Below are 23,809 nucleotides of genomic sequence, written 5' to 3' on the forward strand. Positions count from 1 at the left end.
GGGGGATGCTTACTCTTAAAGCAATCACACAGGGGCCCAGTCTGGTCCATGAAGTTGGGAATTTAAAACTAGAAGAAGAAAATAAATACACACACACCTACACACCTACATACATACATCCTGGAGGAAGAGGGTATGTGCCTTGGTACTCAGCGCCACATTCTGCCTATCAGCTGCTTGCTCCTTGCTGACATGGAAGGTGTAACATTCGGAGATATGTCCACCCTTTGTGGTGGGGGCCACTCGAGTTGTCACCCAAGGCTCACGTTGTGCTTCACAGTCTAACTGTACACAGAAGGACATAGGCTTGTCAGGGATAGACCTGTGAGAGGTGCCAGTTGGTGGTGACATGGGACCTGGATGTGGGTGGGCTGGGAGGACACAGCATTGGGATGTGGTGCATGCATCCTTAGCTCTGGGATGCAGTGGAGTCTGTGGAGAGCTGTGGGATGGTGGTCCCAGCCTCACCCAGGGAGTCCCTTAAAGAACTTACTAAAGATGAGTGGAGAACTACAGGCAGCAGAAATCCTTGCTGTTTTTTGACTTATCTCTGTTGTCCGAAGGTCTGCTGCCACACTCTGGGGCCCAAAGAGCTGGAACCCAGGGCATGATGTTCTTAAACAAAGAAATGAGCCTAAGCCTCATAGACTGGGAGAAATGGCCCACCAGCCCGGGAAGTCCAAATTGCCTAGAAAATCATTGACTTATGCTAGAGTACAGAAGAAAACAAAATAAATATCAAAACAAAACAACCTCCAGGTCTTTTATACAAATTGTATAGTGTTTTAAAGTACTTTAAAGAAACTCCCATGGCTCAACACAGCTTCTTCAGGCAGGTGTTTGAAAACACACACATTCTCTGACCATGGTTACCAGCCTCATTCAGCTTTTGTTCGGGGAGCCCTGGTGCCATCTGCAGATGTTGCATGGCTGGGAGCATGTGTCCTGTCCCCAGGGAGGTGCCTGGGTGGCCCTGTGGGGTCGACCTATTAGAAGTAGTCTGTCCAGGAGGAGGTGGGAGGGGTGGGTGCTCTGCCCTTTGGCAGAGGAGTTATAGCCACTATATTCCCCGCCCTCTCCTGCCACTCTGAGAGCAGCTTGTGATCATCTTACCCGCAGCTCCTTGCCAGTGATTCACCATCTTATCTCCGTCGGCACTAATGCTCTCAGCCGTCGGTGCAACAAAGGGTAACTTGGAGGGAGGTTTGGCTGACCATCACTCTGGGAAGGCTTAATGTGGTACTAAGCGACGTGTCAGCAAAAACAGTGACTTGCGTTCCTGATTTGGTTTGCAGTGCCTGTTTGCACATTCCCTCCGGAAGTTTTCCATGCGAGACTGGGGGATGGAGCAGAAGTGGATGTCCATTCTTCTGCCTCTGCTGCTGCTTTACAATGGTAGGTGCCCATTTTTATTTTGGAGCTTTCCCCTTTAAAGCTTAAAGCTGCAAGGTGTCCTAGAGCCCGTCTGGCCCCAGAGTCTCCAGAAGAGCCTGGGAGCCCCTGAAGGAACAGGTGGCCACATCCCCCCCAGAGCGCGCGCATGGTGGTGTACCGGGACGAGGCAGATGCCTGGCAGCTTGCACGAATAAGTGATTGCTTTGGTAGTTAAAACCTGGAAGGGCTACAGACACAGCCGTCTTGGAACTTGGCTGAAGGCGGCAAACACTGCCGTCTGTTCCTCCTCCCCTGCTTCAGAAGGCGTTTGCTTCCAGAGCCGCAGCCCCGGGATTCCCAGGCCTGCAGGGAGGAGCGGATGGCGGAAGCAGACGGCACTCTGTAATGATCACTGGAGCAATCTGTTCATTGGCTTTTAGGTTTTTTGGAAAACAAAACAGCCTTTAGTTTGCTACCTCCCTTTGGCTCCGACTGAGGAGAGGGTGACTGAGTTCTGCCCTCGCAGAGGACGGAGGCCCCAGGCTGGGTGGGGTGAGCCTGCCTCCACCAGGCCTTTCTGCCGGTTGCATTCCAGATCCGTTCTTCCCCCTCTCCTTCCTGGTGAACAGCTGGTTTCCAGGCATGCTGGACGATCTCTTCCAGTCTGTGTTCCTTTGTGCCTTGCTGCTCTTCTGGCTGTGCGTGTACCACGGGATACGGGTTCAGGTGAGCATCAGCCCTCAGCCCTGTCCTTCGGTCCACGCTCTGGTGCTGCTCCTGCAGATAAACTGCTCCTGGAGAATCTGTGTTCAGCCCCAGTCAGCAGAAGGATGTAGAAATGACTTGAGTGCCTCTGATCTAGTGTGTACTTCTAGGACTTCATGGTTTGCCAGAATTACTAACTCATTTCTTACCATTTTTTATTTTTAGGGAGAAAGGAAGTGTTTGACTTTCTATTTGCCCAAATTCTTCATTGTCGGACTGTTGTGGTTGGCTTCTGTCACACTGGGAATATGGCAGACGTGAGTAATTCTATTATGTGTGGAACTTTAGGCATGGGAAGCATTTGACAAAGGAGGACAGATCCGGAGTCTTACTGTATTTTGTGAACCCAGCTGGAATCTGTCACCAGGGTTTCAGGACTTGACAGTGTGACTTGAATCAAGGATTTGTTTTAGCCTGACTGGCATGTAAGGTAGCACAGTTCTAGTCTCAAACGGACAATAAAAAAGACTATGTAGTTTTAGATTTCTCCTTCAAAGTGGCAGAGACATCGTCTTCTGTAGGAATGATGCTCATGGGTCCTGGCTCACCCCTGCCCACAGAAATGTTAGTTTCTCCTTGGGCTTGTGTCTGTGAACTCCCCATCCCTGCACCAGCTCCTGACGCTTAGCGGGATTAGTAGTTTTGTCCTTCTGTAAAATGGGACCACCGCTGAAGCCTCATGTAGTCATAGCCCAGGCACCCGAGTAGGATTTTCTGCAGAAATGAGTTCTGTTCCAGGGGTATGGTTTTGACACTTGGCACGTCGCACTCCACGGCCCAGTGATGCAAGCACTCAGCCCGCCTCGTCTTCCTGCCCTGTCTCTGCTGCTTCAGCTACTCAGTTACCCAGTTTCACGTTAAAATGAGTTGCATGGAAACTGGCGTTTACTTCTGTATAGCTTTCTTTGTGTGCTCGTCTATTCCAATGCCCATATGTTCCATTGAAAAGGTGCCTGAAAATAGTTGGTGACATTGCAGGAGAGATAGTAGAGGGATTTTTTTTGTGTGTGTGTAACAAAATTACTGTAGCTTCACAGTAATGACAACTGCAGGCAAATAGTTTAGTAGCACTGGAGGCATTTTCAATGTGAAATTTAGGGTTTCTCATAAATTTAGGATTACTTCTTAAAAAGTCTTTTACTATGGGTTGGTAAGTAGTTTATGTTAATAAAGTTTTAAAAAATGTATTTTTTTAAATAAAAAAGCCCCTATTTTTTTAAATAATAAAAGCCCCTTTGGGGCTTGAACTCACGATGCTGAGATGAAGGGTCGCATGCTCTACCCACTGAGCCAGCTAGGCACCGCTGTTAATAAGTTTCTTTAAAAGCCAAAGGAAGGGCACCTGGGTGGCTCAGTCATTTAGGCATCTGCCTTCGGCTCAGGTCATGATCCCGGAGTCCTGGGATCAAGCCCTACAATGGGGTTCCCTGCTCAGTTGGGAGTCTGCTTCTCCCATTCCCTCTGCCCCCATTCCTACTCTCTCTGTCTCTCTGTCAAATAAATAAAATCTTAGAAAAAAATAAAAGCCAGATGAAAGCAAAAAATGAAAAGTAAGCTAGTTATTAATCTGTGATTTTTTAAAAAATAATACTATATTTTCAGAGTTAATGAATTACATGATCCAATGTACCAGTATCGAGTTGACACAGGAAATTTTCAGGTAAGGATTATTAGTGATGGCTGTGGGTTTTTCTAAAATGCTATTTTTAAAAATTACTGAATTTTGTAACTTAAATAGTACTGCTGAAATGACTTTGCTAACTGGCTAGTTAGGGGAGACTATAGAAGGTTCATGGGTACAAAATTTGGAATGTGTTTGAGTAGTATGAAAAATAAGCTTTTTAAAATGAAGTCGCTTCATTCCTCGGTTTATGGTTGAGGCACAGAAAGTGTATCAGATTTTAGGAGGATTGTAGAGCAATTAAGAAATCTGTTTTGTTCATTTTGTTGATTTAATTCTGTAAAGTAGAGAAATGTTTCCAAGAGAATAAATGGTGTGGCCAGGCTGGCTGATGTGGGCCTGTAGGCACAGCAGCAACAGGACACAGCACCCTGGGTAATGCTCTGCTCTCACCAAAACCTAGTTTATTTTACACAGGGGTCAGCAAATGGCACTCAGGCCCTATATGTGGCTTTCCCTCAAATCTCTGGGTTTATTGCCATCCCGAGGCCTCTCACGGGGCAGCCCCTCCTGGGCACGGCTGGCTGCCTAGGGCATGGATGTGTGAGGGGCCCCGGGGCCAGAGGGAGCCTGTGAGGTATCTAGAAGGCATGGTCCCAGCAGGGCAATCCCAGAGGCATGACGGAGTTGAATCCTGAGCTTGGGTGATCGCCACCATTTCTCTGGATACTTTGCAGAGCCTCCTGTAAAGTGATAAAAACTGTGGTTCTTTATGGGAATGGCCTCTGAGAAAGAGGGAGGTTTAGTGAATGATGATTATCTTGAAAGATGTATGGCTTGTGTTGAGACCACACATGTCATAGCGAGTAGTCTGACCACATGATTCTTAGCCAGATTTTTGCAGGGGAGCACTGGTAGTCTTTCATTCCATTATTTAGAAGTTTGAGGAGTTTTGAAGGCTGCTCAGTGTATGCCTTATGAGCCATGTGCTATGATCTTTGCCCTCAAAGAATATAGGACCTTGTGAGGGAGAAAAAGCTTAGTAGTAAGTACAGACCGGTGTGCAGCGTCCCTGTGTCCTTAGGGACAGTGAGCCCAAGTTTCTAGGGGAAGAGGTGTTTATTTGTGTTTTGTCTTTTAGTCTTCTAATGCTGTAATAGGTTTTTTGGGGGAAGGGGCTGAACCTGGAACTGGAGAGGAGGGGAGGCATTCTGGGCCAGGGAAGGGCGGTGCTGTTGCAGAGCTGCATGGAGCCGTGTGCCAAGTTGGCAGGGGCCTTGGGCAGGGCTGTGGGCGGTGCTGGGTGGGGAGGAAGGCCTGCAGGAGACCCGAGGTGGGGCACCTACACCCCGGGAAGCCTTCTCTAGGGGCATGACATGAAAGGAGAGGACAGGGAAGAGCTGTATTGACACATTCTCAGGGAAGATTCTGCAGACCCCAGTGACAGATCTACAGGGCTCTTGGTTGTCACTACCCAGATTGAGATAAATAGGTTCTTGCTAATCTGTCACTGGAGCTTTTGTCCGGTTCTCACGTGAAAACTGAGGGGTGGTCAGGGGTCTTAGGTCACCAGGGTGGGTACCTGAGCCAGCACGCTAGCTTCCCAAGTGGCCTGCAGGTCAAGCCTCCCACCTCCCCAGCCCCTGCTGTCCCCGTGCTCTCCCTCTGTAGAAGGGGATGGTGGCGCCGTCCCTGCTGAAGAGTTGCCGTGCAGGTTGAATGGAGCAGGAACCCAAAGCCCTTGGCCAGCACTCGGAAGGACTTGAGCGAGGCAGCTGTCACCGTGGCTGTGGTCACCTTTGTGTCCCCTTCTCAATCAGTGGCCTGTGTCTGTTACTAGAGGGAATGCTGGAAGCCTGAGGCTTGCAGAGCCAGCACTGGTGTGCTGAGCTCCCGCTGCATCCTGGGCCCGGTAGAGGGAGCTTGGACTCTGGCTCATGGGGCCAAGCAGGGCCGGGGTTGTCCCCGGGTGAACCACGTGGCTCACAGAAGGCTGAGCAGCGAGTCTGGTTGAGGAACACACTCTTGTTCTCTGTCATGGAGAGACCCTCAGGACTCTAGGCTCCTTGTAAAGATGCTCGGTTTTCCTGCTTGCCGTGGTGTTGGAAGGAGGAGCAAGGCCAAGCGCCTGTTCTTACTCAGCTGCCATCGTGTGTCATTCTAGGGAATGAAGATTTTCTTCATGGTGGTGGCAGCCGTGTATATTTTATACCTTCTGTTCTTGATCGTGCGGGCCTGTTCTGAGCTGCGTCACATGCCTTATGTAGGTAAGTGCCCCCATTACGAACTGCCCAAGGCCAGGCGAGCTGGGAGCTGGCCGCACAGCTGGCCTCTTGTTGGAGCCCACCCAGCAAGGGCCTGACCTGGATGGGACCTGTCCCACTCCCTCTTGCTGGGGACAAGCGCCTTCGGTCCCTGAGGAGCCACAGCAGGGCTGAATGGGCGACTCTGGGCCTTTTAGACAGTGCCTTGGGGCCAGCACTGGGAGGCCTGTGAGGCAGAAGCCACCTGGGGCCCTGGGTGTATCCTCCCAGAATTGTACCTTGCAGAGAAGGTGGCCAGGGCGGTTTTCCTAGTCCCAAGTTAGGGCAAGTCATCTGCTCACATGGATCCCTTTTCTCAATCTGGAACAACCAATTAACAATGGCCGTCATCTCCCTGGGGTGCCTCCTCGACTCTGGGCAGGTGGGACCGCGCATGTCTTCTGGGCTTCAGGTGCACACAGGCTTAAAGTTCAGACGGAGGAGGGGTTTTGTTCAGGAGGCTTGGTTCATTATTTGTCTTTTTTTTCCTAAGCTCCCTGTGGTAAGAATGGAATTTACTTCCAAAGTGGTTTAATGAGGTATTTCTTTCTTTTTCAGATCTCAGGTTAAAATTTTTGACTGCATTGACTTTTGTAGTGCTTGTTATTAGGTAAGAAGACTTTATTCCTTGAAAGAAGCAAAACAGCAAATTTGTATTTTCCTGTCATGAATATCTTTTCTCCCCTTTCACAGAATTAATTTCAGTGCATTTCTAGCCAGATCTGTTCATTGGGTCAGAGGGCCTCTTGCTCAGGGCAGGCACTGAGTATCCCCAGTGGCCAAGAGAGCTCACATTGTGTTATAAATGCCCCGGGGAATGACGAGGGTAGATGAGGCCTGTGGGCCCTGGGCCATGCAGGTGGAGTGGCCACAGCCCAGTGTGGGGTTGAGAACTAGAATACCTCATACTTGGTGCCTGGCGACCTTTTGATGCTCCAAGGAGAGGACTGTGTATTTGAATTCAGTACCATGGGTGTCTTTGAACCACCACGCGATGGCCCCAGGGGAAGGACGCTGGGTGGGGGAAGGCTGTGGTGGGAGGCTGCAGAGGCTGAGTGAGGCCCAGGTGACCAGGTGGTTTCTGTGAATGCCTGCCAAATCATTGTTTGGCTGTTTGTGTTTGCTTCTTTCTGCTAAAATCCGAGTCCAGAGGGAAAGATTATAGTCACTTGCCTTTCTTTTTGGCAGTTTGGGTGGCAAATAAATGGCTGCCGGCTGTTTTCCTTGGGAGCCACATGGGGCTCTGAGAGGCCAGTTTTGTAGCGCAGCTGTAGGGTGCCCCGCTGCCTGAGTTTTGGCCTCCCCTGGGCACCCATGTCCCTTCCCATCCAAGTCATGCTCATTGCCCATCATACCACACAATCTCAGCGCTCTCCATTCGGCATCTGCTTTCACCTGGAAACAGCAGTGCGGGTGTCCTGTAGGCAGCCCTTCCTCAGCGCATGTGCACAGGTGATCTCTGCTTCTCACACAGGCCCCTCACACACCCTCATGCTCTTTTACACATACACTCCTCACACACCTTCTCTCTCTCACACCCCCCTCACACATTCCCTCACACACTCACTGTCCCACCCCCCACACACTCACACTTTCTTACATACTCCCTCTCACATTCACACCCTACCTCACAATGCTCATACGCTCACACCCCCTCATACACACACTTATACTTTCAAACCTCTCACACACTCTCACGTCCCCTCACGCATTTTCTCATACACACACACACACACACACACACACACCCCACATACCCCTCACATCCCCTCACATGTCTTCACCCTCGTGCCAAGTCCACAGGTTTGGGAGTGAGATGCCTGTACTGACTTCTGTAGAGTCTGATTTAGAAGTCATTCGGCCTTTATGGTCTTTCTTCATAAAAGTTTCAAAGGGACTCATTTATTTGTCCAAGAAGCGTGTATGGACTGCGTGCTCTGATCAGCAGGCCGACAGGTTCCTCCCTATCACCGGATTGCTATTCTAATGGAGGAAGATGGTGACAAACAAGTAGATAAATAGCATAAGCCCCCTAATAAAAACTATGTGATGATGGCAGGAGAGATTCTGCTTTAGACGGGGAGGGGACGGCTCTGCAGAAGAGACACTTGGCCTGAGGCCTGAGGGAGGAGTCATGGGGACAGCAGGTGGCTTGGTGAGTGTAAGAGGAGCAGCAGTGCCAGGGGAGGTGAGGAGGTGAGGGAGGGCGGCCCCCCGGAGAGGTGAGGTCCAGCCCTGCACGCCAGCAGGAGGAGCCCCAGTTTATTTTCGGTGATGGGAACCCTTGGGAGGGATCGAAGCCAGGAGGTGGGAGGCTCCGGTTTACAGTTGGTTAGGGGTCCCTCTGGCTCTGTGTGAATGGACCACGGGGAGGGGAGTTGAGCGCAGGGTGCTGGTTCAGACACTGGAGTCGCTCAGGGGAGCGCCGCTTGGCTGCGGAGCTCCGTGTCATCATTTTGTCTGGACAGAGGTGCCATGCTCCCTCACCGTGGGAATCGCCGAGCCTGAGGAGGGAAATGTGACTGGGGGAAGCCGACTTTCCTCAGGGCCTTGTCATGTGGGAGGAGCTGGTCTGGGAAAGGAGACCTAAGGGCAGCGTGAGAAGGGAAGGAGCCATGCCAAGCGGGTGCTTCAGGGCACCGGTGCGGGCGGCCACCTGCTTCTGTCCCAGCAGCGGCCCTCCTGGATCTGAGACCAAACACCTGTGGCAGGGGTGGGGTGGGGTGTGTGTGTGTGTGTGTGTGCACGCGTGCGTGCCCAGGTTCGTGCAGAAATTATAGTGAATGGACCGCGGGACCGGGGTGAATGGAATGAGTGCTGTGGAGCTGAGGCCATTTCTTCGCCTGTGTTTACTCACTGTCCTTCCTCCTCCTTTTCAGCATCGTCATCCTTTATTTAAGGTTTGGAGCACAAGTATTACAAGACAATTTTGTAGCTGAACTGTCAACTCACTACCAGAATTATATCCTTTTCACTGGAAACCGACAGGTCTCAGGCCCACGCTGTGCCGGGAGTGGTTAGTGTGTCAGGGCCGTGCAGAAGCGGCAGGTCACTGGGGCACCTGTGTGCCATGGGCCCCACCACGGCCCACCCCGGGCAGCGACGCCAGAGGGAGTCCCTTCCCAGCTGCTCTCCCACCCCCCTGCTCCCCTGTCCCTGGATTCTTCAGGAATCCAGGCTCCATTCAGGACTCGGCATCAGTCTGTGGTGCCCGCTTCTCCCCGCAGAGCACCAAGGAGAGGCTGAGCCCGTTTTGAGTGTCTCTCCCCATCACCCAGATGTGAGTGTGCCGGAGGCCAGCAGGCAGGCTCCTTGCCTCCCACTAAGCTCTTCCACTACTTGGCAGCTTCCAGAGCTTGCCGCTCCCCCGGGGTTGCTGGCGTCCATCAGGGGGCGCTTTAGAGTTAATCCCTTTCATGTAGGTTCTTTCCTTGGGCTTCTTCCTGTCCTTAGAATTAATGCAGGATTTTACAAATTTTACTGGCTGGATTTCACACAAACCTTTTATCAGCTTCTCAGAGGGGGGTCTGTAATGCAGAAAAGATTAAGAACGACTGGTTTGATAGACCGTTCTAGTTTTTCATTTCATTCTCGATTTACCCATATGCGTGCATGGGGCTCTGTTCTTTGTGTGTAACTTGATCACGTCAGGCCCCACCACCTCCAGAGGTTTCCATGGGTAGAAAAGAACAAGGTGCACCTGTTATCAACAAGTGACATTGAAAGGTTATCGTAACCTCTGGCTGTGGGCTTGCCCTGTGGTGTCCTGCTGTCTGGGCTGTGGCACCGTGGGGTCCTCGCTGGCGGTCAGCAGTAGAAAGGACTGCTGGTGCTTAGAGGGGGCAGCCAGACACCAGTTCCGGGGCTGGTGATTTCCCTTGACGATGTCACCAGCTGAATTCTTATCTTTCTACGGCTTGTTGAACTTTTACCTCTACACTTTGGCCTTTGTGTACTCTCCGTCGAAGAACGCCCTGTATGGTAAGCCACCCTGGGGCCGGCTGGCTGGTCAGATGGCCTCACTGCAATCCGGGACCCAACCTCCGGGTTCCCTGTCAGGGCTGGGCCCCAAAACTTGGTAGCGGAAAAAGACGAAGTAAGTCTTGGTGTAAGCCCTGAGTTGTAGTTAGAACACAGCATGTGCTGTGTCATCAGAGCCCAGCATGGAAACAGGTGTTTTGTTAGCGGATCCGAGCCCGAGCATGTCCCTCAGCCATGCGAAGCCACATCTGTTGAACACTCATGCCATGGCTGCTCAGAAAGCCAGCCCCCCTCCAAAGAAGAACCAGACTGTCACAGGCCGAAAGGGCAGGAACTTCCTGGAACTTGGGCAGGGGCGTAGCATTTCAGGCCCACCACCCGACTTCCGTGTTGTGTGAGTTCCCGAAGTGCCAAAATGCCTCACAGCCACTCTAACGAAGGCACAGTTACTTCCTTCTGAGATGAAGAAACTAGACAAAGTGGCTTCCTTCCCCGGGGTGGCAGGGAGCAGGGCTGGTGTCTCCTGGTCTCCTGGGTATTTTCCGCCCCTGCTCCCAGGTGGACTTGGGAGAACATAATAGCCGGATCGCAGCTCCCGATGGAGGGCCCCTCCTGGAGTCTGTCTCCTCCTGGAGCTTCCACCGCGCGCTCTGCCCACCAGCCTGCCAAGTAGTGATGCGGCCCCAGCCTGTATGTGAGAAAATGCTTGAGAGGCAAGATTTGTCCAGGTCCCACAAATGATAAACGGTGGAAGCTGGGACTTGAATCCTGCCCTCTCTGACTCCTGTCCTTTTTCTGTAGCATCCTGGCTCCCCAGGCTAATAACATAAAAATGTTTTTGTGGTTTCTCAGAGTCGCAGCTGAAAGACAACCCTGCATTCTCGATGCTGAATGACTCTGACGATGATGTGATCTATGGGTAAGTCCCTGCCTCTCGGAAAGCTGTCCAATAGTGAGCATTTGGCCTGGTTTTATGTGTCTGCTGAACAGGCTGTAATCATTCTAAAATGATTTTCAAGGCATTGTGACGTTTCTTTTACCTGGGAATGCCCTGTGATCCCACCATGTTCTATTTTTCACATTGTTCTGACTAGATTGAGTGGTGTTCCGTTTTTTGAACACTTCCCACGGGTGGTGACCACAGGAGGAACAGTTCTTCCTGGCGGCAGGCCCTGGTGCCTGAGGGGGGTGAGGAGCCGGCAGGAGCAGCAGGCTATGGAAATGGGGAGCGCAGAGCTGTGATGTGCGGCGTTCTTGCTAGAATGGCACACCAGTGTGCAAGAGAATAGATGAGGAGCTGTCAGAAGCCACATGGCATCCAGGGTCTCTTTCATGACAGGAGCGACTATGAAGAAATGCCCCTGCAGAATGGCCAGGCCATCCGGGCACAGTACAAGGAAGGATCTGAGAGTGACTGAGTCCCGGGCCGACGCGTTGCTGCCTCGCCGCTTCCTGACTGCCTCTGCCACTGCTGGTGTTCGGCCTGGTCTCAGAAGCAGAGGATTCCTGGTCCTTCTGTGTTTACGTATTTTTGAAAGGAAAACCAAAACCAAGGACAAATTTAACCATTGGGCCAAATTAATTGTTAGAGCGGCTGCCTTTATTTGAGAAGAGAGGTGCTGATAACAAGCATGAACAGCCAATTCCCTTTTCAAAGATTTCAGATGAGAAAGAGTTCATTTTTAGTGGTGAGGAGGTAATTACTCCTGTTTTTAGTGAATTTTTTTTTTTTAATTGCTCATTCTGAGTCCATGGAAAACCCTTATGAATGAGGTCATAAGCATGGTGAAGGTCTCCTCTTTCCTCCTTTCTTCCTGCCCTGTACCAGTTTCCACCATTGAAATTCAAAGGAAGCCTGTTTCTGTGCCTGTCTCCTGGGGGCAGACCTTCCCCCTGGAGTGGCCGGTGCTCTGGCTAACCGAGCATCCTAAGTGACTAGGAACTCCTGTCCAAAATGCCTGTGCAATGGCTCATTAGGGCAATGGTGGGCAGGTGGGTGCTAGCCCCTCACGGCCACTGGGCAGAACTAGTGTTGTGGGGTCTGAGGAGGACTGGCTGAGGTTCATAAGGAAAGGGTGAGATGACAAGAGCCAGCTCCAGGGGAGAGGTCTTGCTGCCATAGTTTCCAAGGGCCTGTGTCCACACGCGTGTGCATGTGAGCATTATATACATGAATGTGAACGGATGTGGTGTGGGGTGGGGAAGAGGGTATCCACTACAGTTCCTATGAGCTGTCATTTCTACAACTCCATTAAGAGAGAACACCCCGTGGAACTTATTTTTTAATGAAAGCTAAACAAAGGATTGATATATTATTATAAATTTTTTATCTTGAAAAAATTTTTCAGTTCCACATTTGAAACAGATGAAAGAAGTAAAACATTTTGGATGACTTGTGGAAAGCATATCTTTGGGTAGAAGGTCACTTGCTGCGAATCATGCCCCGCTCCCCAGTGGCCAGGGAAGAGAAAAGTTGTCTGGAGCTGCTGAATCTGTGGCATCAGAGAAGGCCCTGGAGAGTTGCCAGTTCCTTTTTGTCAAAGACAAAGTGTAGAAGGCTGGTATAGAGCTCTCCTTTCCTTTTCCTTTGACAATGCACAATAACGTCTCTCTTGAACCGTTACCGTACGGTCATGGCTAACATCCATTGATGGCGTCTTGGTAGATGCAGCAGCATAGGGTAGGGTTGTTCCGCTCCGCAAGCAGTACCTACGTTTCCTTCATCTATGCATTAACTCTCAAATAGCTAAAAATTGTATTCACTTTAGGTAGTGCTGGGCCCTTAGAGAGGTTCATGAGAGACTTCTCATTATGGCTTCACATCTTTCTGTTTAAACCTTAGTGATAATGTACCTTTAATATGGATTCCATTTGTTTTTAAAACCTTGTAAATATAAAAGTTTGGATTAAAACAACTATATTACTGCAAGGGTAATTCAAGTCTACATGGTTTTTACATTTTCAGTGGTGTGATCACTTTTTTTTTTTTTAATGATTACTTTTTTTTTTTTGATTCCGTGTACTCCAAGGTATTGGAAGAATTTTTCTGTTACCACATTTTTCAACTTCTAACTAGAAATAATTTATGTAAATTGATGAAAACTTGTGCTGATTAATGTATTCTAGTATGTGATATAGTTTACAAGTTTTAATCATTATTAAATGTCCATAATTTGGAATGCTTTTATTTATCAGCAAATGTAAACTACTTGAGGCATTTAGCCATATACATTAGAACTTTTTAAAACTTGTCTTTGTCCTATAGTGTAATTATAAACTGATGACTGATCTCTTCATACTTGATTCTTCATGGCACCAAGTCACTGAAATGAAAATATGGGAGTATTTATTTACTTTTTATAACTAAGTTGGAAACAAAATTATAAAAGAAAGTACTTAAGGGGAAAATGGCTCTCTGTTAAATCGTGCATTCTCAGTCTTGTCTCTGGTGTATCATATATAGATCAACATTTACGCACTCCATGTAAAGATTTGCTTAACGTATATAGCACTTAGCATGTAGTATATATGCCGTAGGTATTAGATTAAAACACTAAAGTCTGCCAGAAATTGTAGACAGTAGCAAGAAAACTGTTTTTTTTTTCTTGGAGAGTATCAAAGTTTTGCAAACTTCAATTGTAAATTCAAAGGGCTGACTTTAGTTCTTCCATGGTAATGGCTTGAATAACATCATCTTTGGGTAATTTTTTACACTGGTCCAGTCTAGGGGAACCTGGAAGATGACCGTACGTATTTCAGCTTCCCTAGGGAGAGCATCATTATCCGTGTGGGTAATAGGTCTGCTTGATTTATTATTAAATCATTAAAGCAGTGAAGTGATGCAGTTTTCTCTCTCTTCAGCCCCATTTGAAAGGCTAGAGAAGGGGATATATAAAATATATTCAAGGTTTGTAAGATTGTTCCTGTACATAATTACAGATTGCAATAAAAGTTTAGATACATTAAGTAAACCCAGCCCACTAAATGGGCAGGTTACAAGACAAATGTCACCAGCCTCAAGCATTCCGTGAACTATTTACTGAAGGTACAGTTGTGTTGAATTTGTCACGGTATGGTCAGTGACTTACTTCCTGGAATCCTCCTCACAGAGGAAACCATGGAAGCTCATCAACAGGATGGTAAAAAGGGACATCGAGTGATTTCTAGTTAAGTCACTAAAGAATATTTATGTATTTTGAAGATTTTAGAAACCAGTTGCCTTAGAGGTTAGACTTTTGGGAAGAAAGCTACAAATCTTTTCCCCAGGCCCAAGGGAAGTCGCTTTAGTCTGTGACATCTTGTTATCCTGCTGTTGACTTGACATGTTTGATATACTGGTAACTATAATCCCACACAGTGAAACACAGAATTTTCTGCTACTGAAAACTGCCTTTTTACAAAATGACTGTAAATATTTGTAAAATAAAAACAACTTTAAGTTCAAAAGGAAAGCTAGAACTATGTAGGAGATCTTGGAACTGTGTCAATGAGCACAGTAACTGATCACAGAATGATCATTGTAGCATCAGTCAAAAGTGAATAAATGTTTATTTATGGCAAACTTACACTTTGCGAATGGCTTCATTCTGAAACTTCCTTTCTGGTAAATGTTAATAAATTTTAAATATTCAATCCTTATGTGATTTATTTGCTCTTGTGGAGTTAATTTGGTCATTCAGGCAGAAGTGCTTCAGGGACAAAGCACATTCTTCATTTTGGCAGGCGGACACGAGAGTGTGTCTTAATCCCTGTGTGAATGTGGCCCGTGGATGAGCAAAGGGTGAGGTCCCAGACTGGGGCAGGGGCCCATCTCCCTCCTTAGATAAAAAATATCAGTCCCATAACCTCCAAACGTGTTTGCAGATTTATAAATAGGTGCCTAATTGTGGCTGAAAAATGATCATGAAAGCATTTTGGAAGCCCCAAAGTACTAAAACATTTTTCGAAGGCTTGCCACTGACAAGTGGAGAACACTGAGGTAGGAGCCGCCCCATGGCAGACAGGGCAGCATGTGGGGCTGAGAGCTCTGGCCAGAGCAGGGACCAGCAGGCACGCTCCCAGAAGCCAGCAGGATCCAGGGCCCTCACATCAAAGCAGCAAATCCTTATATTGGAGGGGACCGACGCCAAATTGTAACTTCCTTTTTGGTTCTGCAGTTCTATAGATTCTAAAGTCACTACTGAAAACTGAAGAATTCATTTGTGGTATTATTTAGACTATGAAGAAAAACACAAACTTTAAAGTGGAATAATTTATTATTCTAACCAAAGTACAAAGTATGGAAAATTAGTGTATCTGAGTCATTCAGAGAGAGAGAAAGCTTCAAACTAGCAGATTTCAGTTTTTAGCACCTTTGGGAAGAAATGTTCAGAGTTAAGACAAGTGGCAGCACAGGCCTGGCCGCTGGGATGACTAGCCTCTGACGGGATGCGCCGTTCACAGAACAGGGCAGTCACCTGCCTTTTCTCCACGTTGTGAGAGCGCCACGAGAGACACTGAAAGAGCACAAGGACAGCGTTTACCGGATCCGTGGCCGTCAGGAAGAGGCGGCGAGCGGGGCAGAGGGGGAAGGCAGGGCCGCCGACGGTCAGATGGACAGCCCAAAGGCGCTGACAATGCAGTACATGGTCTTGTTCTCCCAGCGCACCGTGCAGCTGCCTGCGGGGAGAAGGCACAGAGCGCTCAACTCAGGGAGACGGGCGCGCTAGCCTCTTCTTGGGCTTCTGTGTGGCACACAGATGAGGCTGCTCAGACTCTTCCCTATACAGAGTGTTAAAGGGGACTCTAATAAACATGCTTTCAAAGACCTGAAACATCCGAGCACATGTTCAGAAAACTCTAGATCTCAGCAGGGTCAAGGAGCACGCGGAGCCTGCAGGGAGAACCCACGACAGGCCTGCAGAGGACAGTGGAGAACCGTACCGTCAGTCGAGCTGTCCCAGAAGCAGGAACTCGCTGTGTGTAACCCCGCTCCGTTCTTCTGCATAATCACACAGGTCACTTCAATTAAAACAAACTTTTATTAGATCTGCTTGGCAACACACATTTCTGTTAGCCTACTTTCAGCATATGTACGAAGAACCCGTGGCTGGTGTTTGGGCTAACAGCTATCGGGGTAGACTGCCTGGCCCTGTGACAGTGACAAGTCACACCCGTCCCTGTCCCGCACCACATGCCTGTTGTAAAAGCATCTGAAGTGCTGGGAAATGCTGTGATGTGCGCCCTGCGACTGAGCTGCTGAACAGGCCAGGAGGGTGGCAACACACACAATACAGTGACCTGCCCCTACCGGGTGCTTTCTTTGAGGTCAGACATCACACTGCCAAACTCACCTCTCACCAGCATGTCAACAACCACCAGCAATATATACGAGAAGCAAAAATGCATTACCGATGTATTTAAATGGCTTTCCCAGCTTGGTGAGTTGGCTTAAAGTTTGTTCTACGACATTTGTGGTCCACTGATTCACTTTGCTGTGCTGATAGGCATTGCCACCAATGGCACTCTCGATAGCCTGGAACAGAAGCACAGGGTCACTGTTGGTAGAACTCAGCCAGAACCCTCCACTTAGTGCCGAGGCTCCCACCATGAGAACTGCCACAATACAGTCTGCATGAAATAGCACATCGGTAACCACGAGGACTCATCTGCAAACACACCTTTTAAGAGTGTCCTATTTCATTAAGTTACATATTCTTAAAAATCCACACTTCCATAGAGTCTGTCAAATTTTAGAAACATGTTGACCGAATTTACTGTTGACTATTGCAGTTCGTAGTTGGAGATAATTTTTTTTTTCCTACTGAGGCTAGAAAACATTTTCCTTTGCCCATTCCTTTCTTAAAATATAGCAGACACAGGAATCTTTATTGCTTGATTGTACAACTGACAACATACAAACCTACGCAAATAACCATGTATTCAAAAATACCTCACTTATCCAGTATTTTCTGGGAACATAACACATAAGTGCACTTTTCAGATAATAAAAAAGGAGCCCTATATATTAGAAAAATTATTGTAAGGTTATGATGTATTTTTCTCTTTATCTGAAATTCCTAGTCTTTTTTCTGTGCTGCATCCTGGTGAGGGTTCATGCTGTGTGTCTCAGAGATTATTCAGGAACAGGTGCAGCTGCCTGCCCCTGCTCGTCTCAAGCGTGTAGTTAGGCTGTTAGCATGTTATAATTTTTGTGGGCCATATATTGCTGATGCCAATGCGCCTGCCTCTAAGCGGCTTCCTTCTCTACCCCTTTCTAGCTGGAAACCAGAGACCTGGGTTTTGATGACAGCTATGACCTAAAATAATTTGGTGAGGGCCCAGTTCTGTCCTCAGACATGCAGAGACACAACCCTGGGATTGGAGCTGTGCACACCGGCGATGGATTAGGGTCTACTGTCTGGGGCATAAGCCCAGTGACCTTGCTTTTGGGGAACAAAATACTATTTGTAGTCGCACCTATTTACCCTGGGGCTCTGAGCAGTCACATTAAACACACCTCGTGTAGCTGCCAGCCTTCCTTCCCCTTCATCCCTCCTGTCATAGCTCCTTCTCATCCTCTGACATGTTCCACTCTTCCCAGCTCAGCATAAAATAAGGTTGTGGGGACACAGGCACTCCTAGTTTGAAAGGACCTGGTTGTTAAGACATCTGGATACCAGTCAAGCTAAGCCCCTACCTTGGGCTGCTCTCTCCACGTGCACCGTGACAGGAGCTGTTTCTCGGGGAGGGAGGAAAACTGCCCTCCAATTCTGGACCCACCCAAACACATTACTACCCAATCCTTGAAACAGCTCAAGTGAATTAACCTATTCCAGAGGGAGGGAACAAAGGTTGTAGAGGCCAGTGCCCGTGGAGGGGACCACAGCAATACTATCTCCTGCTGTCATGGGGCCTGGGAGGGTCTACGTTCAACTGCACTTGCTGCCTGGCAACTGAGTCAGTGACGCCGAAAACACGGAGATCACGGGGGCCTTCACGATAAGCCAACCCCACTTCTCAGTTCCACTCCGGCTCTGCCACCCACCTGCCCCACCCCCACGTTCCCTAAGAAACACCGTGGTGCAGGGAAACCAAAGCAAACTGTTACAGATCTTGCACAACAACCAGAAAATCATGTGTGATGGTGAATGATGTATATGGTACAACAATATCATCTTGCTTTTTGGTGTTGATCACAAAAATGGGTTGTGGTTCTTGATCACTCTGGCATTAGTCAAGAATTTCCATTAGAGGCCATTCCAAATTACACACATAATCTCAGCTGGTACTTTAAACTTAGGTCATCTAGGGGCACCTGGGTGGCTCAGTGGTTGAGCCTTTGGCTCAGGGCGTGATCCTGGGGTGCTGGGATCGAGTCCCCCATTGGGCTCCCCGCAGGAGGCCTGCTTCTCCCTCTGCCTGTGTCTCTGCCTCTCTCTCTCTCTCTCTTTTTAAATAAATAAAATCTTTAAAAAATAATAAAAAATAAACTTAGGTCATCTAATGGCTTTCTTCTGGCCAATGGCTTCACACTCTGTGCTCAATTTACACAGGAAGGGAAGGGGACTAAGGAAAATCTTTCTGGCCTCATTCCTGCCCCAGGCTTCCCCAGCACTCTGCACTACTCCAGCATCATCTGCCTCATGTCAGTCCCTCAAACACACCATGCACAGTCCCACCACAGGGCCTTTGCACATGTGCCCTGCCTGGAATGTCTGCCCCCTCTTTTTGCTGAGTTAACACCACTGCTGCTCATTCTCCAGCTTCTAGCTTTTTAAAAAAGATTTTATTTATTTATTCATGAGAGACAGAGAGAGAGAGAGAGAGAGAGAGAGAGAGGCAGAGACACAGGCAGAGGGAGTGCAGGCTCCATGCAGGGAGCCCAACACAGAACTCGATCCTGGGTCTCCAGGATCAGGTTCTGGGCTAAAGGCGGCGCTAAACCGCTGAGCCACCAGGGCTGCCCTCCAGCTTCTAGCTCTAAACTCAGCAGGTGAGTCAGATGCCTCCTAGCACCACATGTGGTGGTAGTTACCACACAAAAATGCAAGTTTACATTTCCCAGTGTGATTATTTGCTAAGTGCCTGGCTGGCCCTGCCCCATACTGTAAAATCCTTGAAGGTCAGTCCCTAATGTCCCCTTGATATGTATTCTTCAAATGAATGAAGAACAAATATCCTGTTTTGCCCTCTACTGTCATCATCTATGGGATGTACAGTCAATAATGATTATATACGTAGTTTAAGAAAAATAAGCAGGTAAGCCCCAAAGGGATCACCAGGTCTTAAATAACTGAAAGTTTTTCAATTTTTTTATATTCACTCTTTATTTGACACCAGAAACATTTACTTGGACACCATGACCATGAGTCTTTTATGTTAAAAGATCATTGAACCAAGTCTTAGTAATATTCAATAATAATGCTAGTATATAAAATTTCTTGTCTGGTTTAAAATATATAATTTACATAATATGGAAGTAATTCTTATCTACATTCTTATCTACATTCTTATCTATTCACTGCAGTAAAAACTGTTATTTAAAATGCCAAAACACACAGGCTCAGCTGAAACAATTCCAAGACAGTATTTAAAACACTTATTTTCACTCATAAGGCCATTAATCAACATTTTAAAAATAATTATTCTTCCTCTTACCTCTTTTACAATGTTGCTTACTTCATCAACAACAAAAGCAGTCTGTAAGCAAGAAAATTAGTTAGATTTGATGGCTTTAAAAGATGTTTCCACTGCATTGATTAATGCCAATTTAAGTAATGAACATAATTTATAAATAAAGACTCAGAAATAACCGAACTAAACTTCCTTTTACCAAGGAAGACACTACAGAGACTCAGAAATGCTGAGTGGCTCTTGGAGGATCACAGAGCTGGTGAGAGGCATCAGGAATCTGAATATGTATATAATTCAAAGGTTTTTGGTTTGTTTTTACTCATGCCATGGTCACTTTAGATTCAATCTCTCTCCATTTCAGTTGGCTACTAGGATCATTAACAAATACACAAGTTTAATGAGTTACTTTTGTGTAAATTAGCTGACACTTTTCCTAAGGTAAACTGTTTAGGAGGTCTGAAACTCAAGACGTTTCTGTTTTTAATCACCATTAGTGATTAAGTATGCAATGGTTACACTATTTCCTGATAGCTGTTTCCTTCTTCATGCTGTCCTACTTCAGGACTACAAAACCAGAATAGCTGCTAGCACAGCCTCAGGATGAGCTGGGAGGGGGGCTGCCACCTGTAATCGAATGACAGGGCTTAAAAATGGTTTTCTCTTTACATAAGGTACACTCGAATGGGTACCAGTTCTGTCTGAGTCCTGTGAACAGTCCTTAGTTCTGGACATTCCTTCTAGAGCGGCCCAGGTCCTCAGTCACTGTGAATCGTGGTGGAATAAAGGCAGAGTGCCCAGCTTTTGCAGTGTTTTAGTCCCTGCTGGATGCTGACTGTGGCCTTGTCCGAGGGATGCCCCGTTCTTTCCAGGAGCATCAAGAGCAGACTGCCTGAAGCCCTCTCACTTGCTGTACTCAGAAGGCATACTTGTGGAGACAAAGCCAATCCACCGAACGAATGAAAATTTGCAGTATCTTACAGAGTAAATGATTTCTTGAGGTTTACTGGATCCTTCCAAGGGACTTCAATGATCCTTAACCAGTTGGAAAAATCCCTGTGTAATTAGCCCCGGGCTAAAATACAAAAAAGGCTGAGGGGGGATTTCAGTAGACTTTTAGTAGAAAAGTAGAGTAGGTGTACAGAATCCACTGGTTTAGAAGTTTCAACTTCTAAAGGGAATATGACCAGTGAGTTGAGAGTGGTCTTACAAAGGTCCAGGTTTTACAGGAGTTAGAGGATATGCAGAAAAGGCTTAGTTCAGAAGGGACTAGCGTGGGCTGGTAATTACCTAAGGCACGCCTGCTAGAAAGAAGTCTGCGTCTCCTCTTCCCAAGGGCTTAGGGCTTTATCTTGTGTAAAACAGATGCTGCTCAGCCCCTTCAATTCACAGAGCTCCAAGTGAGAACTGCAATAACGAAGTCCCTTGGCCCCCTCATTGCTGGGAGCCTGAATTAGAATGCCGCTACTAAGAGATTTCTCTTGCGGTGTCAATTCTTTTTTAAAGTTTTATGGACATTCGTATAATACAAGCCATTTTCCTACATTAGTTTATAGGAAAAAGCTTTCTCCTTTGGTAGGTGCTCCTGAACCATGTCTTCTCATAATCATCCACTTGGTTGTACCAGCATTCAAACACTGCCATTTGTGTGGTACTTAGGAAATAGGATCAAAACTGAAACTCTAGTGTCAGTCCTTTAGTCTTAGATTTTTTTGTTGTTGTTGTTCCCCTCCAAACATTCCTGCTTAAACTAAGTTTCAAAAATGGTAAAATGGGACGCCTGGGTGGCTGAACGGTTGAGTCCCTGCCTTCGGCCCAGGGCGTGATCCTGGAGACCTGGGATAGAGTCCCACATCGGGCTCCCTGCACGGAGCCTGCTTCTCCCTCTGCCTGTCTCTGCCTCTCTCTCTCTCTTTCTGATCTCTCATGAATAAATAAATAAAATCTAAAAAAAAAAAAAAGACAAAGATGGTTAAAATATCAAACCTTACCAAATTCATCTATAGTTTATTTTTGACAAGACTCAACTTACTTCAATTTCAACAAGAATTATTAGCAAGAAGAAAATGGGCAACTACCTTTCTATTATAGCAGCATCCATCAGCTCTAATCCCTGAGTGCACGTTAAATGGAAGGAAAGCCATTTTAACAGCACACCGTGAGACCGAATGTCTTCTGCTTGGCAAATTATGTGCTTTACCCTGCTTCCACAGCGAGGCAATGGCAGATTATTTCCCCCCCACACACAGGGGTTCTCACACTGACATCTCAAAGTCAAACTGAAAATGAAACAAGTGGTGGTGGCGGCGGTGGACGGAAGCCAGGCTGAAGAACGAGGTGTGGAAGGCCGGACAAAGGCAGGCTCCCCTGCGCACTCGTGCCTTGTGCAGACAGCCTGCGCCTCGAATCTGCGACTGCAGGGACCTGAAAGATGTCACTGTCCGTGCGTGTCCCGCGTGCAAGTCACTCTGGAGTCTTGCCTTAAAAGTCAGCAGGCGCCCTAATGACCTTCGGCTTCCCCAGCCGTGGTCGCGGAGCACCCGGTCCAGGGTGGGGGTCTGCGCCGCCGCCGCCGCCGAATACAGGGAGCCAGTGACCGCACCCTCCCAACGCCCCGCCTGCCTGGAGCAGGGTCCGGGGGCGCGGAGGGCGGGCGGGTGTGGACCGGGTCGGGGCGTGGCGGGCCGGCGGGAGCCAGGTTCGGGACCCGGCGGGTGTGGACCGGGTCGGGGGCGTGGCGGGCCCGCGGGAGCCAGGTTCGGGACCCGGCGGGTGTGGACCGGGTCGGGGGCGTGGCGGGCCCGCGGGAGCCAGGTTCCGGACCCGGCGGGTGTGGACCGGGTCGGGGGCGTGGCGGGCCGGCGGGAGCCAGGTTCGGGACCCGGTGGGTGTGGACCTGTCGGGGGCGCTGCGAGGCGGGGCGCGGGGGCGCAGACGAGGAGCTCCCGGCCCCGCCCAGGAAGTCCCCGGAAGCCCGCGGGGCGCCCGCCATCGCGCGGGGAGCCCCCGCCCCGCCCCGAGCCCCGCCCCCCGGGCGGGCGCCGACGCCCCGAGCAGGCCAGGCCGGGGGTCACCGCGAAGCGCCGGGCAGGGCGCCGGTGCCGTCAGTGTGCGCCGGGGACTGCGGCCGCCCACGCCCGGACGCGCTCCGGGAGCCCACACACGTCCTTGGCTGCCGCCGCGCGCCCGCGCCAGGGGCTCTCGGCTTCCACCCTGCCCGTCCCCGCCCGGCGGTTACCTCCTCGGCAGCCTGGTAGTCTTCCATCTTCCCTCCTGCGCGTCGCCTCCGCCCCCCGGAGTAGCGCGCACTGCGCAGGCGCGCCCAGGCCCCGCCCCTCGTGCTCCCGCCCCGCCCACGCCCGGCCCCGCCCCCTCGGGGCCCCGCCCACGCCCACGCCCGGCCCGCGGGGCTGGGGACTCCGGCTGCGCCCCTCCTCCGCGCTCCCCGCCTTGGTTGCCGTGGGAACCCGCGCAGTCGCCGGGCAGCTCCCTGGGCCGCAGCAACTAAAACAAAACCGATGTACAAAAGCCATTCTCCTGTCTCCGGCCCTTCCCTCCAGTTGGTGCCCTGTGGATCAATTTGAACATTAAAATGGGTTCGGACGTGTAGTAACAAATTGTAAAGGGGTTTCTGAATATGATGAGCCGTGTGAGAAATTGCTTACAGTCTTCCTGGAGATCGGGGTTAGGAAACTTTAGCTCTGAACCAAACCTTCCTTTGGGGAGGTAAATTTTCCATATAAATGAGATTTTTTTTTTTCTTTGATGACCATTAAAAAAACCAACATTCTGGGTGAAAATTTTGTAAAATGCTGCACGCGGGATCCCTGGGTGGCGCAGCGGTTTAGCGCCTGCCTTTGGCCCAGGGCGCGATCCTGGAGACCCAGGATCGAATCCCACGTCAGGCTCCCGGTGTATGGAGCCTGCTTCTCCCTCTGCCTGTGCCTCTGCCTCTCTCTCTCTCTCTCTGTCTCTCTCTCTCTCTGTGACTATCATAAATAAAAAAAAATTAAAAAAAAAAATAAAATAAAATGCTGCACGCTTCCTGGCTGCTTTAACCAGACTGACCTAAACAGACACTTGTATACAGGGGTCATCCTGAAAATTAGTAATCGTACAGCACTTTCCAAGAAGGTTTGCACTGTAGGCACCT

At 48.9% G+C, this 23,809-nt stretch overlaps 2 protein-coding genes across 3 annotated transcripts in view; one reads left to right on the forward strand and one right to left on the reverse strand.

Annotated features, from left to right (window-relative positions):
* TMEM181 (transmembrane protein 181) overlaps positions 1 to 14,676 on the forward strand; it is a 53,849-nt gene extending 39,173 nt beyond the window's left edge. The window contains exons 8-17 of the mRNA XM_055311080.1: positions 1,296 to 1,395; positions 1,970 to 2,100; positions 2,305 to 2,396; positions 3,742 to 3,799; positions 5,925 to 6,027; positions 6,622 to 6,673; positions 8,943 to 9,025; positions 9,955 to 10,044; positions 10,897 to 10,963; positions 11,384 to 14,676. Of these exons, the coding sequence (XP_055167055.1) occupies positions 1,296 to 1,395; positions 1,970 to 2,100; positions 2,305 to 2,396; positions 3,742 to 3,799; positions 5,925 to 6,027; positions 6,622 to 6,673; positions 8,943 to 9,025; positions 9,955 to 10,044; positions 10,897 to 10,963; positions 11,384 to 11,462 (855 nt within the window). The 3' untranslated portion in view covers positions 11,463 to 14,676. The remainder of the gene's footprint in view (positions 1 to 1,295; positions 1,396 to 1,969; positions 2,101 to 2,304; positions 2,397 to 3,741; positions 3,800 to 5,924; positions 6,028 to 6,621; positions 6,674 to 8,942; positions 9,026 to 9,954; positions 10,045 to 10,896; positions 10,964 to 11,383) is intronic.
* Positions 14,677 to 15,280: 604 nt separating this feature from the next.
* Positions 15,281 to 22,971, reverse strand: DYNLT1 (dynein light chain Tctex-type 1). 2 transcript variants are annotated; one of them, XM_055311704.1, is made up of 5 exons: positions 22,895 to 22,971; positions 19,684 to 19,725; positions 16,435 to 16,558; positions 15,967 to 16,044; positions 15,281 to 15,702 (listed from the first exon to the last, which is right to left on the reverse strand). In XM_055311704.1, the coding sequence occupies exons 1-5, from the start codon at positions 22,919 to 22,921 to the stop codon at positions 15,632 to 15,634; spliced, it is 342 nt and encodes a 113-aa protein (XP_055167679.1). In that variant the 5' UTR covers positions 22,922 to 22,971; the 3' UTR covers positions 15,281 to 15,631. The 2 variants fall into 2 exon arrangements, with proteins under 2 accessions (XP_055167679.1, XP_055167680.1); XM_055311705.1 differs by lacking the exon at positions 19,684 to 19,725 and having other exon boundaries at positions 22,895 to 22,943.
* Between the last annotated feature and the right edge of the window lie 838 nt (positions 22,972 to 23,809).

Source organism: Nyctereutes procyonoides, unplaced genomic scaffold (assembly GCF_905146905.1).
Source record: "Nyctereutes procyonoides isolate TBG_1078 unplaced genomic scaffold, NYPRO_anot_genome, whole genome shotgun sequence".
In the NCBI taxonomy this organism is placed as follows: Eukaryota; Metazoa; Chordata; class Mammalia; order Carnivora; family Canidae; genus Nyctereutes; species Nyctereutes procyonoides.